This window comes from Erigeron canadensis, chromosome 1 (assembly GCF_010389155.1).
Source record: "Erigeron canadensis isolate Cc75 chromosome 1, C_canadensis_v1, whole genome shotgun sequence".
Lineage (NCBI taxonomy): Eukaryota > Viridiplantae > Streptophyta > Magnoliopsida > Asterales > Asteraceae > Erigeron > Erigeron canadensis.
This window is the reverse complement of record NC_057761.1, coordinates 59,357,514-59,373,093: the sequence shown is the minus strand read 5'-3', so window position 1 is coordinate 59,373,093 and position 15,580 is coordinate 59,357,514. Positions and strand designations below refer to the sequence as shown.

Sequence of the window (15,580 nt, the reverse complement as noted above, 5' to 3'; positions counted from 1 at the left end):
AAAAACAGAAGTTGTTAAGTTTTGAAGAAACAGAACAAAAAAAGTAATTTGAACAGCTATCACAAAACTTGGCTGTATTTGCTAGCAATTTCTCTAATAATCATACCAAAATTACGTCATTCCTGAACAGACATTAGACATTAAATTTGGAAGATAAAACTACATTAGCTATGTATCTACTATACGTATGAATGTATGCTGGGTCATTTATCCAATTTAATTTTATTTATTTTTGATCTCCTATACAAATTTAATTTAATTCTACCAACCGATCTCAAAACCAACAACCAGGTTGGTTTTTATGAAATTAAGTAGAGATAAAAACAAAAAAAATGAAAGTAACTGCTACGACTAGGGGAGTCACATTGAATGATAAGTGATACGGCTGATACCTGATCGATTATGCTAGCAAGCTTGCTTGCTCAGGCCATATATGTCGACGGATATTATATATCACAGATTCACAATAGTAGTATGAGTAACTTCCCACTATAGAAATATGAAATGGATATCATCATATACTGAGTATATAGTAGTATGAGCAGTTTCCCGCTACGGAAATATGAAAAACAAAGGTGAGTGAGGATTTTATTCATTCATTCGGTAGTTTGAATTGAGATATGGCAGAACAGTACCACCTTTGCATTGCTTTTATTTATGGGTCTTTTGAAAACTTTTTATCTCGTATTTGTCGGGCACTCACAAATCGTAGTGGGCTTTTATTCAAATTATTAAGGAGTACAGGAATAGTTTATCTTTTCTCCCTTTTTCTGTAGTGGGCTTTACTTGTGGCAGCAGTTGAAGGCCCAAGCCCAAAGAAAAATTACCATTTTTTTACTCAATATTCATTCAAAAAATTACCATTTAGGACCTGTTTGGTTAAAATTACCATTTACAAATATTTTTTTGTTTATTAAGTAAAAAAGAAAACACTTTTAGTGACTATAATCGATTAAATATTTTTTATTAAGGCACGACTTTCTAATTAAGTCGCTACATAAACACTATCTTAGTTTATTAAATACATATATTATTATATTAACCAATGTCCGTGGTTAACAAATCGCATATTATTATTGTTGCAAGATGTGCCAAAATTAACGGAACCATGTACATGTTGATGATAAATCACCACAAAGGAAACTCAATCTCTAATTAATCACCATTAAATCCAGAATTGCACCATAAAGTTAGGGTTTTTCCAATCTCTCAAAATGTGATTTGTAATATCACCAACAAAAAAAATAATCCCCTAACCTCTTTTGTTCTTGCTTGCAACCCCCATCCATCATTCAAAATTTAATTGCATTATTTCAAAAACCATCATCAAATAAATCGTCACCATCATCATCAATGGGGGGTTGCATGTCTGTTCCCAACACAAGCCATTTGAGAAGGACCAGAAACAGCCTTGTCCAACCCCTTTCACTAGATGACTTACAACCCGGCCAACGACCCAAAATGATGAATAAATCACGAACCCAAAAGTTCACACGCCCAGCTCGAGTCCTCAAAGACTCGGCTGGGAAGGAGATTTTTAAACGTTACAAGTTCGGTAGAGAGCTTGGTAGGGGTGAGTTTGGGATAACATATGAATGTCATGATTTAGCAACGGACGAAAAAGTGGCTTGCAAAAAAATATCGAAGAGCAAACTTAGGGCTGATATCGACGTTGAAGATGTTAGAAGAGAGGTGGCGATCATGAGACATATGCCCACGCACCCTAACATTGTTAGCTACAAAGATGTTTATGAAGATAGAGAGGCGATTTATTTAGTAATGGAGCTGTGTGAAGGTGGGGAACTATTTGATCGAATTGTAGCTAAAGGTCATTATACCGAAAGAGCGGCTGCCCTTGTTATCAAGACCATTCTTGAAGTTGTCCAGGTTCTTTCTTTTTTGTTCTCTTTAACTATGATCCCTCCTTGCATTGTAAGGCAAACGTACGTAGTCGAACCCATGTAATGATTCAACAACTTAAAATAATTCGATATATATAGTTGTTAATTAATAATGGAACATTGAGTTGAATACATATGTTAGTCACAAAAATATGATCGAAAGGGGATGAAAGGGAAGGGCTTTTGTTCGAAACTAGGTGCGTATTTTTGTGATATACATGAAACAAAAGGCAGGATTATTAACTGTTCGATGAAGTTATTACCATAGTTGAATCATACTCCCTTGGTCCAAGTTTAATTGTCTAAATTTGACTGTCAAAGTTTTTCTTTCGTAACTTTGACCATTAATATTATTGCTTGTGTTTTATGATACTTGATGAAAGTTATATCAATGTAAAATACATTTAAAAATCAATCGATTCATATATTTTATATCAAGTATTACATAATACAAATAAAAGTATAGACGGTCAAAGATGAACACGAAAACGAAAGACCAAAAATGTTAAACCATGACATTTAAATTGGGATAGTTTACTAAATAACACTTCAAATTTAAAGTAAGGCTGAGTTGTCTAACTTTTCAACGAAAATATTTGGCTGAAATGTCAAATTAGTTGTTTGACCAACAGTCAATCAATATATGCACCAACACGTACATGGCGTTTATCTATATTGGCCCTCACTACACACGTTTTATTTATGCTTATGATTTGTTAGAAATAAATAAATCCGTTCATATACGGGCTGAATAATTTTCAATGATTGCCGATATGAATGTGAATGATAAAATTGTCATCGTCATCTATCAATTATCCATCTAACATAGGAAATGACATAGATGTATAACTACATTTACATTATTTCTTTTATTTGTATCATGATGATTAATCTTGTTAAAACTTGCCGTAATTTAAAAGTTTTGTATTATTACATATTCATCTAAAGTAAAATTTAACTTATGAGAACCTATTTTGTATTGGTTATGGTCTAGTTTCAATGTATTTTTTACAAACTATGTTTAATGGAATTCGCGATTGATAAATATATGGATATGGATGATCAAATTTAAGTTACATGGGTACGTATGATCCTGGAATGGGTAGCTTTCACTAATAATCAAATATAATTTCTTCCCTATTCGGCGTCACCAATTCTAAGCGGCCCGGGCTTATATATAAGTAGATAACAACATATAGAAAATCCTTTTATATGTACTTGTGTGATAGTTTAATGGACATGATAAACATATATATATAGGTGTGTCACAAACATGGTGTAATGCATCGTGATTTAAAGCCCGAAAACTTCTTGTATGCTCACAAAGGCGAAAATGCATCTCTTAAAGCAATCGACTTTGGTCTTTCTATATTCTTTAAACCAGGTATAACATAAGGCCACATAGAAACTTCAAAGCTTTCTTGTTTCGTGTTAATAATTTTTAGCAAAACCTTAGTTTGACAAATACATTGAATTGATTTTAGGCCAAAGATTTAGGGAGATTGTTGGAAGCCCGTATTACATGGCACCGGAAGTACTAAAACGGAGTTATGGAGAAGCAATTGATGTATGGAGCGCCGGTGTTATTCTTTACATCTTGCTTTGTGGAGTTCCTCCTTTTTGGGCAGGTATTATATATTTTAGATGGGTTGCAAAATGCAACATTTTGTATGTATGAATAACTCACATTTTGGTTGGATGGAACGATATGCAATACAGAAACGGAAGAGGGAATTGCACAAGCAATAATTAAGGGTGACATAAACTTTATGAGGGACCCCTGGCCGAGGGTTTCAGAAGATGCGAAAAACCTTGTAAAGGGCATGCTTGACCAGAACCCGTATGACCGGTTAACTGTTGAAGAAGTCCTCCGTAAGTACTAATTAAGCATGTATGTTTAGAGGTGACAAATTAAGCAGGTCGGGCATTAGCTAGTTAACGAGTCATAAATGATACAACCTTGTAGCTGGTTGTTCGTCATGATGTTTAAACACTCTGTTTTTCAGAGTTGATGAATATTTTTAAGTCGATATTCTTTATAAATCATTTTTAAAATGTTGTATACATATCGATTTCAAGTGTTAAGACTAATTTTCCTTTAGCCAAATTACTTTCTTTAATGACTCATATTTAGGAAACAAATTAATCAAAGTTAATACATTTTCATGTACTAACATTTTTTTTTTTGTGTGTCTTAAGTTCAATAGTAAAGTCACTAATATAAGTTTGGCATTTGCTGTAGAGAACCATTGGATTCAAAATGCCCACAAGGTCCCCAACATTCCTTTGGGAGAGAATGTACGATCAAGAATTCAACAGTTCTCTTTGATGAATAAATTTAAAAAGAAGGTCATTAGGGTACGTAAGTTTATTACATTCTTCTTCTTTTTTTTCTTAGTTTATATATTACAAGTCAAACTGTTGATCGACGTTTATTGTGGTTATGGATTCAGGTGGTTGCGGAAAACTTGCCAGACGAGCAAATACATGGACTAAAGCAGATGTTTGATGAAATGGACAAGGACAAGAACGGTTCACTTACCTTTGAAGAGTTCAAAGACGGTTTGTGTACGATTGGAGATCAACCCCTTGATGATCCTGATGTTCGGATGCTAATGGAAGCTGTAAGTAGTACCAAATTCTATACTTATCACATTGATTCAATGATTCATACAATGTACCAAGAATATATTGTGCAAGATTTTAAAAAAAAACAAAAAAAAACTAGTAGAAAATGAGTTTGTTACGATATTTGTATGCATTTTGAAGGCTGATCTTGATGAAAACGGGGTGCTGAATTGCGAGGAGTTTATGATGGTTGCAATTCACTTGAAACGGATAAGCAATGATGATCATCTTCGCCAAGCGTTCCATCATTTTGACAAGGACAAAAATGGGTACATTGAGTTCGATGAATTGAGGGAATCCTTGTTCGAAGATCAAGATTCACTCAACGAAAAGCTACTTCATGATATCATACATGACGCCGACCTAGATAAGGTAAACAACCGATCAACATAACAAGAGAGATCGATAATATGTACAAAAAAATGTGTTAAGACTTGATTGTTGGGTATGTTATGATAGGATGGCCGGATCAGTTACCCGGAGTTTGCAGCGATGATGACAACAGGGATGGACTGGAAGATGGCGTCTCGACAATACTCGAGAGTTATGTTGAATGCAATTAGTGTAAAAATGTTCAAAGATCAATAGACATAAAAAAAATGTCAGAGTAAATGGATCACGGAAACAGAACATAGAATGTGGATGGACTTATGGAAAGCAAGCTAAACAATATCTTTAACTTGTACCATTTAATAGTGCAATGCTAATTTAGGACTAGAGATTAGTCAAAATGAATTAGTTGTTTTTATATCACTTAATCTTGGCCCATATTCATTTTAGTTAAAATAATTTAGAACTTACGGCATTTTCAATGATATTTGATGAAAGACTTATTTTGTGGAAAAAAGTCTTTGTAATGGGTTGATACCATTGAGGTAGAAAAAGCTTTCCCATTGGAGTGAACACTTTTTTAAGAGCTTGAAGTTAATAAAGTATATAGGTGGCAAGAAAAAAGCTTTCAAAAGGTTTTTTTCATTATGGATGCTCTTATATAATATAACTTTATTTAATAATATAATATGTGAAAAGGAAGTAAGGAAACATCAAATAAAGTGTGATAAAAGGTGGAAAATAACGAAGGAATCATGTCATGTAGCGTTGTTACTTGAAGTTTTGTGTTTTATTGGTCTATTGACTTTTAAAAACACCTATAGGAACTTTTTCTTTTATTTTTGTGAAAAAATGACATTTTTCCAAGACAGGCAAAATTCAAAAGACAAACATATGTACAAAACGAAAAAGAAAATGATTGGAGGATTCATTTAAAGCTCGTTTGGTAATTTCTTGTCGACACAAGTCATTATGTTGCTTAAAATAAAACGTTGGAAACTATAACAAACAACGCAAACACATTGGATATTCATCCACGTGTATGCAAATTAGCTTGTACGTACAATACTCGAAATCGAAATCGAAATCAATATGCGAAAATGAATGTGAGCCATGCATTCTATCCGCCACGTCATCAGTGATGGAGACAATCTAACGGCAAAAGAGCGTGGTACAATAGATGGACGGTTGTGGACGAATCACACTACACACTACCTAACAAAAAAGTGATGGCCCCAAACCAAATAGGCGAGTACCTTTCAATGCCCCATAACTTGTAGCGTTATCTGCATTACACGTGTGTGGTCAGTTTGCTAATCTAAAACTTTAAAGTTAAAAACTTGGGTCTTGTACTCTTGGAGTCTTGTGGCACCAAACTAAAGCTTGCTGTATTATTTTATGAAAAAATGAAAATTTATTGGCCGCAACAAGGTTGCTAGATTATTTAATATCATTAGTATGTTTGCGGCAAAAAAAAATTAAGATGGTTGCATTCTTTTATTCATAAATGTTACATAAGATTAAATTCATAATCTAATATAACGAGTCTATTATTGATTTTAATTAGCTGGTTTGGTATAACGAGTCTATTATGTGAACATTTCGTTACTTTTATTGCTTTGAATAAAGTAATGTGTTTAAGTGTTAAATCCAACGTTTCTTTTTTCTATGTAAGAATTAATATTTTTGTAATCGTGGCACCTACCTAAAGGTTACTAAATGATATAAATTGATAGACCATGACAAGTTACTTGATAATGACCCTTGAAAGGAACATATTAGTATGTTTGGCAACAAATGAATTATGATCGATGTATCTATCTAATTTATAAAGGTTCAAAATGTTAGCTATCAATATAGGCGCGCAGAGTTATATAGATGTAGTTAAACCCGTTAAAGTTTAAACAGAATTTCTTAATTTAAGGTAATCTTTATATAAATTTGTATTTGAACCCCTAGCTATTCCGTAAAATTGATTATGATATAAGAAACATTTAACATAAGTGTATGGGTTGCATATATATGCCCTGTTGTTTTATTATGTAGATACGGAAAATCTACTAGTTAGAAAAATAATCCCATAATGATTAATAATATTATTCACACATACGTACTTGTTATACAATGATAATACTAACACCAAACTTTAGATTACATCATACAGGCTTTTATTTTTATGATTCGACGAAACTATGCATGCCAATGGTAAGTATACTGTATACCTGATAAACATACACTCGACCCAATTCAATATTTATGGATATCACAATGACGTTAAATGAATGAATATTAGAGCATGTAATTTTAAAAGAACCTGAAGAATGGGGGAAAGGGTGGGAGAAGGTGCATCAAAGATGATTTGTTTATTTTTTTTTAAAAATATTGAGAATGAAGTGAAAATTGTAATATTGTTGATAACGAGTGTGTTGCCTGTTCATAGTAAAGTGTAGGAAAAATAAATAATGTGACTTTAAAACAATACTGAAAATTTAAATAAAATAAAATACTCTTGATCAATTAACATTGAAAATTCTCAATTTACCATGTATAAATCCAAATTTGCCCATCCAAACTTGACCTGATTGACATCCCATAACTGGCCCCGCCATGTAGGAAAGTTTCAAATTAGATACCTAATCTTTAGTTATGGCCTATGGGCATGGGTGATGGATGATGTTAGGTACCAGATTGAGTGTAATTAACTACATAGAAAAATAGAAATTATGCCCTATTTAAAGAGAATTTGCGTGTGGTTTTTATCACCTTCTGCAGTGTACACATAAATATATGATTTGTCAAATACGAGTATGGTATCCGTGCAATGCGACGGCGATAATGGCCGTGCGACGGATGTTGATGGTAGAGGCGTCAAATAGTATATGTAATTGATGTAAAAGTATTTTATTTAAATGAGGATAATAGAGATCTTTTATAATATAAGAGACTAATAGTATAATTTAATAGCAAAAGTTGGTAGTGATTTAATTTATTAAGGGTAAATTGGTCAATTCGTATGTCCTTTTTTGTAAACTTTCAACATATGGGTTATAATTTTTATATAGTAGTATAGATATAATTCATTAAGGGTAATTAGTTAATTTGCATGTCCATTTTTGTAAACTTTCAATATAGGGGTTATAAGTTTTATATAATAGTATAGATAAAACAATGTTTATGTTTGGTCCAGTGCTTTGAGTGGTGATCTTTGGGGCGGAGGGTCATGGGTTTGAAACCCCCCCCCCCCCCCCCTCCTCTCATTCTCTTTTTTTTTTCTTTAGTTTATGTTGTTTTATACTTTGCTCCCTTTTTTTACTTATTCTTTTTTGCCCCCTCAGTTTTTCTTCTTTTTATTTTTTACCCTTCCTAATTGTTTTTATTATTTGTAACCTTATATAATTTGTGGGGTTCTATTTAAATCTTTTTTAACATTTGTTTTGTATATCTTTTTCAACACTTTACATTTTGTTCTTTTGTAACTTTTTATAATGCTATATACTTTATTCAAATGATATACATTTTGTTTTTTATCCAATTTTTTTTTGTTTTTTTTGTTACATTATATATTCGTTTGTATTTTTTAAACATTTTTGTTTTTATATCTTTTTCACATGTACCATTTGTTTTTACAAATTTTCATTTGGTTTGCGTATTTTTTTTTTCATTTGTTCTCTTTTTAATATTATGGTTTTAGTATATACACTTTTGTTAAACATCTGGTTTTCAATATTTTTTATCGCCCATAAATTTGTGATTTTCTTAACCCGCTCTGCCGCTCATAAAAGCAAACGCTTTAAAAAGCCGATGTCATTTGTTTGTTTTCGTTTGTTTTATTTTTCTTTTGTTTATCAGCTAGTAGATTGACCTTTTTTTCAAGTAGCAAAACAGTTAAAATTGGCCAGGTATAACACTAGTTTAAAAAGAAAAATGATAAAAGCTAAAAGCAAAAAATATAAAGGTGAGTCACCCGCTTGTGACTTTAGATAACTTCCCATTCACGGATATCTTTAAAAATCGATTCTTGGCATTCATTCCAATTCTCACAAAATTTTTTGGAAAACTTATTCTACCACTACTAGTCAAATTCTCACATTTTCCTTATATAGATTTTCATCATTTCAAGATTTATAATCTTAGATGATAATCAAATTTCATTATTGATAAACCCACCCAATTTGCTGTTTATTGCTTGATACCACAACTGGGTTTCTATAAAAACTACTCGTAAAAAAGAACAATACTTTATTGAAAAATACGTGACACCCACAAAAAAAGATTGAATCTTTTGCTGGTTGTTTATTTCTGCACTCCAAGTGTTTGATCAATTGCGTGAGTGAGATTGTTTTTTTTTATATATATAAACAGTAGTGGGTGAGGGGGCCTATATATATATTGTTGAATAGAAATAGAAAGGGAAGGTGAGAACGAAAGATGACGATAGAATCGTTTCCAGGGAGTTCAGGGTATATAGATGCCGGTGTTGATAAGAAAATTACTTATTTTAGTAATTCATATGTTTTGGGTTTGACTGTTGTTGCTGGTATTGGTGGTCTTCTTTTTGGTTACGATACTGGTAATTTATTAAATACTCCCTCTTTCTTCAATCATCTCATATATGATATATCTATAAATACATCTATACATATACATATTAATGGGTAATCCGATCAGGGATTTTTTTGTTCAGATTACCCGGGAGGGCAGGTCTTTGACTTAGGGCTGTGGTTATGTACATATAGTCATATACATATATCTATACTGGTTTAGGATGTGGTTTGGTACATAAAAAAGAAGTTGTTTTTTAATTCATTTCTTATTGTGTTCTTTCTTTGTTATTCCAATGAATGGATTTTGTGGTTTATGTTAGTACTAAATATTTTTCTAATTTTGGTTTGTCCAGACAATAGAGCATTATGTCCACATCATTTAGGATGTGATTATCTTGTTTTTGAGTTACTTTACAAGTTATATCTTTCGGTTAAGCCGTTAAGGTATGTCGGTGTTAGTGGTGGATTGCCAAAAGATCCAGATGATTGTTATTTTTTTTTCTTTTTTCACACGGATGACTTTAGTTGATATTGATCTTTTTGTCTTATTCTTACAGCTTCTTTTACTTTCATTTTAAGTCGGTTACTATTGGTGTGTGCTGGCTAGTAGGCGTGTTCGGTTCATTCTATTTTGTAAATTATAGAGATGAGATATTTAGAAATTTTAGTTTAAGTTTTCATTAAAATAGTAATCTTTGCCCCTAATGAAAAGCTTAAAAATTTCAGTATAAAATTGAAAAGAAAATAATTTTTGTTGCAAAACGAAACTTTGCAACTAATGTGCAAAAATTTGATGTGCCTTCAGGGGCTGGAGTGTTACTTGGGATAATTATCTTGGTTGTTGGTATGAACTATGATGTCATTATATGGTACGGGATTGTTTACTGATGGATTCTATTGTGGTGTTAGTTAATCAATGTGTTATTTTGCGTTTCTACTTGTCGTGTTGGACTCCCCTAGTCCACAGACTTATATACCACCAATAATATACGTCCATCATATTAACATATTGTTCTTTCCGAGGATATTGATTGATTTTTTTTTTTTATGCTGACATATATGATTTAGGAGTTATATCTGGGGCCCTTCTGTACATCCGTGATGATTTTGAGGCGGTCGAAAAAAGTAGTCTCTTACAGGTATGAGTTCATTAAGTACCACTTCATAGCTGCAAAGCTTCATTATTTACAAGGTCCACTATAAATTGATAAATTCATTTCCAATCAAGTGTATGCCTGTTGCCTTGCTCAGCCCATATTGAATTTTACCCGCGTTTAACTGTCGCCTAACCTGCCACACCCATCTTACCACTTCTAGGTCTATTAAACACCTTCCTTTATAGCGATTTCTTACGGTGTATATACAGGAGACGATTGTTAGCATGGCTTTAGTCGGTGCAATGATAGGTGCTGCTGCTGGTGGGTGGATAAATGATGCATATGGGCGTAAACGAGCCACTCTTCTTGCAGATGTTGTTTTTGCTGTTGGTTCTTTGGTGATGGCTGCTGCACCAGACCCATATGTACTTATACTTGGGAGGCTCTTAGTTGGGTTGGGTGTTGGAGTTGCATCGGTTACTGCTCCAATGTATATTGCAGAAGCAGCTCCATCTGAAATACGGGGTGGTCTTGTAAGCACCAACGTGCTTATGATCACTGGTGGACAGTTTCTTTCTTACCTTGTTAATCTTGCTTTCACAGAGGTCAGGATTCTCTTTCCTTTATCATAGTTAAATACTTGACAATATACCAGGTGGCAACTTTGACCCCCTTATTGCTGGGTAGTAATCCTTTATCTAGTAAAGTGGTTAAATAAATATAGCTAAAAACTGGTTACCAATTGCTCAAATTTATTCAAATTGCATAAACCTTCTTAAATCATGTAATTTAATCAATTGCGATTGGAATTACTGAATATATTATTCATACTCAACACGACCACTAAAATTAAATAAACTGTTTATATCTGTTACCCAACCCGCCGGCATGTCTACTTGCCCCCTTTTCACATTATCGTCGGCAATTTTAAAGCTCTACGGTTCTCCTAGCCTTGAGTTGTTCCCACTTTCCCCTTCATATCCTATGCAATCTGTAAGAATGAAGCATGCTTATATGCTGAAACTGGCATAGGATGACTAATATGAGACCTCACAGCTAGAACAGAGTATGTATTTTTTTAATCAATTATTTTTTATTTTTTTTCAGTTATGGAAAGTTATATCTTGTCAATCCGAGCTTGTTGACTTTTTCTTTGTTATGATCACAGCCTAATTCTGTCTTTTCATATATATTTTTCTTCTAAGACTGCCTATTGAGTCCTCTGGCAAAGTTTAATAGAACATGAAACTACTTTGGTATAATATGACAACTACTTTTGAACAATTTGTTCTATTGCACTTTCCTTTTCAGATAAGCAGAACATATTAACTACCAAAATATGTCTGTCCCAATCTTGAAAGGCTAACGTTGCAAATATTGAAACAGAGTTTCTGTAACTTTTGATCCAAAGTTTTAATCGACCAGCCGCTTAATGTGATATTTTCGATCAGAACATCCGAAATTTTGTGTGAAAATATGCACTTCAACTTTGTTTTGATAAACAGGCAAGGTTTGGTTGTGCAGCTTCAACTTTCAAGGAAGCGGCTTAAAGGTTGAGCTGGGCCCTGCTTGCATAATAAAGTTTTCTCAAGGAGGCAAAATCACTCTCTAATTCCCCCCCTGATAGTTATTGCTATTGAACCCTTTCTTGCGTCATTAATTTTATTTACCATTACTCCTTCCATCCCAGAATAATAGAACATAAGTAAATGGGAGTGTTCACAAGGAGAATTTTTTGAACTAAAATATATTATATATGCTATATGCTATCAGTATATATAAGCCATTGCCAAATATGCAAAAAGGTGGTTCAATAGATAGACTTTGCTAAAAGATGAAAAGAGAACACTTCATTTATATTATAGGGGGAAGGGAATATTTTTTCTGCCTATTAACCTTAAGGAAAAACTTTTGGGATATTGTTTTCTTATCATACGAATTAATGACTCGAGTTTCCTGCCGTCTTTCTTTCTCCTATAAGCGCAGCTTGCTTGAATCTTAATCAATAAGTGGCCTAAAAGAGGGTAGCCCACACATGTCTTTTTGCCTAAATATCTTCCCAAAAAATTGACATGAATTATTTTAGATAAAACATTCTGATCTCATTGTAGACTTTTGCTGAAACAGGTTCCCGGGACATGGCGGTGGATGCTTGGAGTAGCTGCAGTGCCAGCTATTATTCAGTTTTTCTTGATGCTATTGTTGCCTGAGTCTCCACGCTGGCTGTACATGAAGGTAAAGTTACAAAAGTTTACATTCAAGTTTCATCTTTAGATTAGTAAACGGTCATGGGATCTAAACTAGGGCTGCAAACGAGTCAATCCGAGCTCAAACCACTCGACTCAAATGGCTAAGCTCTAACTCGGGCCAATAGCTCAACAAGCCTTTATGATGTAGGCTTGAGCAGAGCTCGATAATGATATAAGATGGCTAGAGCGTTACTAGAAAAGCTCGAATTAGTCGATAAAAGCTTGACTCGGTTGTAGCTTCTGAACTTGAACACCTTCTCTGGTTACCTTGTTTTCATATTTTCTCTCCTCTTTTTTATATTTCATATCTAATGGTGTTTCTCATGTTATATAGAAGAGCAAATCCGATGCCATTGTCGTGTTGTCAAAAATTTATGATCCATATCGGTTAGATGAGGAACTTGACCAGCTTGCTAATGCGTTAGAAGAAGAAAACCAACGCAAGATTGCCATCAGTTACCTGGATGTGTTCAGAATAAAAGAAATAAGACTTGCATTTATTGCTGGAGCTGGCCTCCAGGTATGCTTAGAGAGGTGTAAAATCTATTGTACTTTACTGTTGTGGCACAAAGGTTGGGTCAAGAGTCAAAATAGGCTGGTTCAAAACAGGTAACCATTTGGTACTGGTTTGGTTGACCAAAAATAAATTTTCCAAAGAGAGGGAGTAGTTTCTTAAATGATAGCTTGCCATTTGGATCAGTAAAGTTTTTTTTTCTTAACAATAATCTAATATTTTTGAGTGATTCAAGATTATTTTCTTTTTTATGACTTTCAACCCCTTTGCAAGCCCTTTGAGCCTTTTCCTTTTAGCTATATAACTTTTTGTATGTTTAACTTGTTGGAGATAAAAACACCTATTAATAAGTTAATGGGTTGACATTGCCGTCTATGATTGTGCTAAATATTGGTTGTACTATATATAGCTGTTAATGTACTTGTCAATTTGCAGGCATTTCAACAGTTTACGGGGATTAACACTGTCATGTATTACAGTCCAACCATAGTTCAGATGGCTGGTTTCAGTTCAAACCAATTAGCCCTTCTGCTATCCCTCATAGTTGCATTAATGAATGCAGCAGGCACAATCGTTGGAATCAATCTAATTGACCATTTCGGCCGCCGAAAGTTGGCCCTGAGCAGCTTATTCGGCGTAATTCTCTCTTTAATACTCCTCTCAGCGGCATTCTTCCTCGAATCATCAGGTGTTGCCAATGTGGGTTGGATGGCAGTTCTTGGTCTAGCCCTTTATATTGCATGTTTTGCTCCGGGTATGGGCCCGGTTCCTTGGACTGTGAACTCGGAAATATATCCCGAGTCTTATAGAGGAATTTGTAGCGGAATGTCCGCCACTGTAAACTGGATATCAAACTTAATAGTAGCTCAAAGTTTTCTTTCAGTTGCTGATGCTGTTGGAACTGATTGGACTTTCTTGATTTTGGCTTTTATTGCTGTTCTGGCTTTTGGGTTCGTGTTTATGTTTGTACCCGAGACCAAAGGGTTGACTTTTGAGGAAGTAGAGGCGATATGGAAGGAGAAAGCTTGGGGAAGTAGTCATGGTTCGGAATCACTTCTAGAAAAGGGAGAGGAAGCGTAAGTGTGACCGGACTGGCGTACCCACGTATTTCGGGTTTGCCTGTGGGCATAGTGTGTTAGCCGATTTTAATGGCCATTTTGCTTGCAAAAATGTATAGGTGTGTTTTATGGTCAAATATAAGATACGTTATTCAATTTAGCATGAATTTTTGAGGTTTGTACATAGAAAATAAACTCTGTAACAAGACAAATAGTGATAGGTATGAAGGAACAAAAAAAACTACACAAAGAGAACCTACTGTTAGCCTGTTATGATTTACTTCAGTAAAATGAAGCCCTTTTAATTCAAATGGAATTTCGTACATACCTGATACCACATTGTTTCAAAGCCAAATTATTTAGAGGTTGTAATAGCAGCAGCTGAATTTTACATTCATTGAGGCAATTGCAGGTACTAATGAACTATGTGAACCTATGGTACTGATAAGAACCAAGGATTAGACGCAAATTTAATGGCTCTTATTCACGATGCAAAAGTATGCGTCTCAAAACTGACCAGTTCAAAAAAATAAAAATCCCTGTTTAGACTATGCGGTTAGAACACCCTGAGCCCGACCTTGCATTATGTTGATACCATGTGCTATGGTAGACTGACCAGTACAGCCCCTTTGAAAGCTCTGATCAGGACCATATGGTCAAGTGCTGCATAGCCATACTGTTGCCTTCCTTGTGAGTAAGACCGGTTGCCTTGCCATCTTGTATCGCCAGCAACAGTGGCATAGTCCCGACTTTCCTGAAGCCTGGAAGGTAGAGATCTAACCCATCATCACCTAGACACCTAGTCTCGCATCTGTGGCCCACTTGTTGCTATCTACAAGAAGCTAGACCTTGCAATCTGCCATGTTCAACTTCATGGAAAACAATCCGTTGTGTAGGTTGATCCCAGCTTGCATGAAGCTCCTCATTTATCATCATCTTGCTAACAATACAATGGGTTTGACTTTCGGAAAGGTCAAACATCTTTTAAAGGGGTTCCAATTTTAGCTGAATAGGTGTAAAGGTAGGTCCTTAAAGCTTCTTCCTTGATCTTGTTTCTCGGCATTTCTAGGACTGTTTTAGGGTTCCTTAAGACATCCAGTGAGCTGATAACATCAAAGCACTTCTGGAAGTCAACCTTGCTAATGGCTATAGAAGGATATATGTATTCGTAAAAATATAGTTTAGGTGTTCGACACTATAGTTAAGTTTTCATTTGGCCTGTGCAAAAAGAGACCTTAGATCAGCCCAGTCATAAATAC

General features: G+C 34.2%; 2 protein-coding genes across 3 annotated transcripts; both read left to right on the top strand.

Moving 5' to 3' along the window:
* The first annotated feature begins 1,259 nt into the window (after positions 1-1,259).
* Positions 1,260-5,141, top strand: LOC122608879 (calcium-dependent protein kinase 24-like). The gene is made up of 8 exons (XM_043781956.1): positions 1,260-1,887; positions 3,162-3,285; positions 3,386-3,529; positions 3,621-3,773; positions 4,144-4,259; positions 4,355-4,525; positions 4,671-4,901; positions 4,989-5,141. The coding sequence occupies exons 1-8, from the start codon at positions 1,354-1,356 to the stop codon at positions 5,115-5,117; spliced, it is 1,602 nt and encodes a 533-aa protein (XP_043637891.1). The 5' UTR covers positions 1,260-1,353; the 3' UTR covers positions 5,118-5,141.
* A 3,783-nt stretch (positions 5,142-8,924) lies between these two features.
* On the top strand, positions 8,925-14,646 carry LOC122599182 (inositol transporter 1-like). Of its 2 annotated transcripts, none has more exons than XM_043771647.1 (6): positions 8,925-9,429; positions 10,472-10,542; positions 10,770-11,105; positions 12,628-12,735; positions 13,084-13,269; positions 13,699-14,646. In XM_043771647.1, exons 1-6 carry the CDS (start codon positions 9,288-9,290, stop codon positions 14,341-14,343), a joined length of 1,488 nt encoding a protein of 495 aa, XP_043627582.1. In that variant the 5' UTR covers positions 8,925-9,287; the 3' UTR covers positions 14,344-14,646. The 2 variants fall into 2 exon arrangements, with proteins under 2 accessions (XP_043627582.1, XP_043627588.1); XM_043771653.1 differs by lacking the exon at positions 8,925-9,429 and adding an exon at positions 10,245-10,272.
* The last annotated feature ends 934 nt before the right edge of the window (positions 14,647-15,580 follow it).

Bases quoted from the DNA above. Each gene is read 5' to 3' on its own strand.
- LOC122608879 (XM_043781956.1), top strand. From the start codon at position 1,354: ATGGGGGGTTGCATGTCTGTTCCCAACACAAGCCATTTGAGAAGGACC. The intron at 1,888-3,161 runs GTTCTTTCTTTT...ATATATATATAG, and splicing joins CCATTCTTGAAGTTGTCCAG to GTGTGTCACAAACATGGTGT. The intron at 3,774-4,143 runs GTAAGTACTAAT...CATTTGCTGTAG, and splicing joins AACTGTTGAAGAAGTCCTCC to AGAACCATTGGATTCAAAAT.
- LOC122599182 (XM_043771647.1), top strand. From the start codon at position 9,288: ATGACGATAGAATCGTTTCCAGGGAGTTCAGGGTATATAGATGCCGGT. The intron at 9,430-10,471 runs GTAATTTATTAA...TATATGATTTAG, and splicing joins TCTTTTTGGTTACGATACTG to GAGTTATATCTGGGGCCCTT. The intron at 13,270-13,698 runs GTATGCTTAGAG...GTCAATTTGCAG, and splicing joins TTGCTGGAGCTGGCCTCCAG to GCATTTCAACAGTTTACGGG.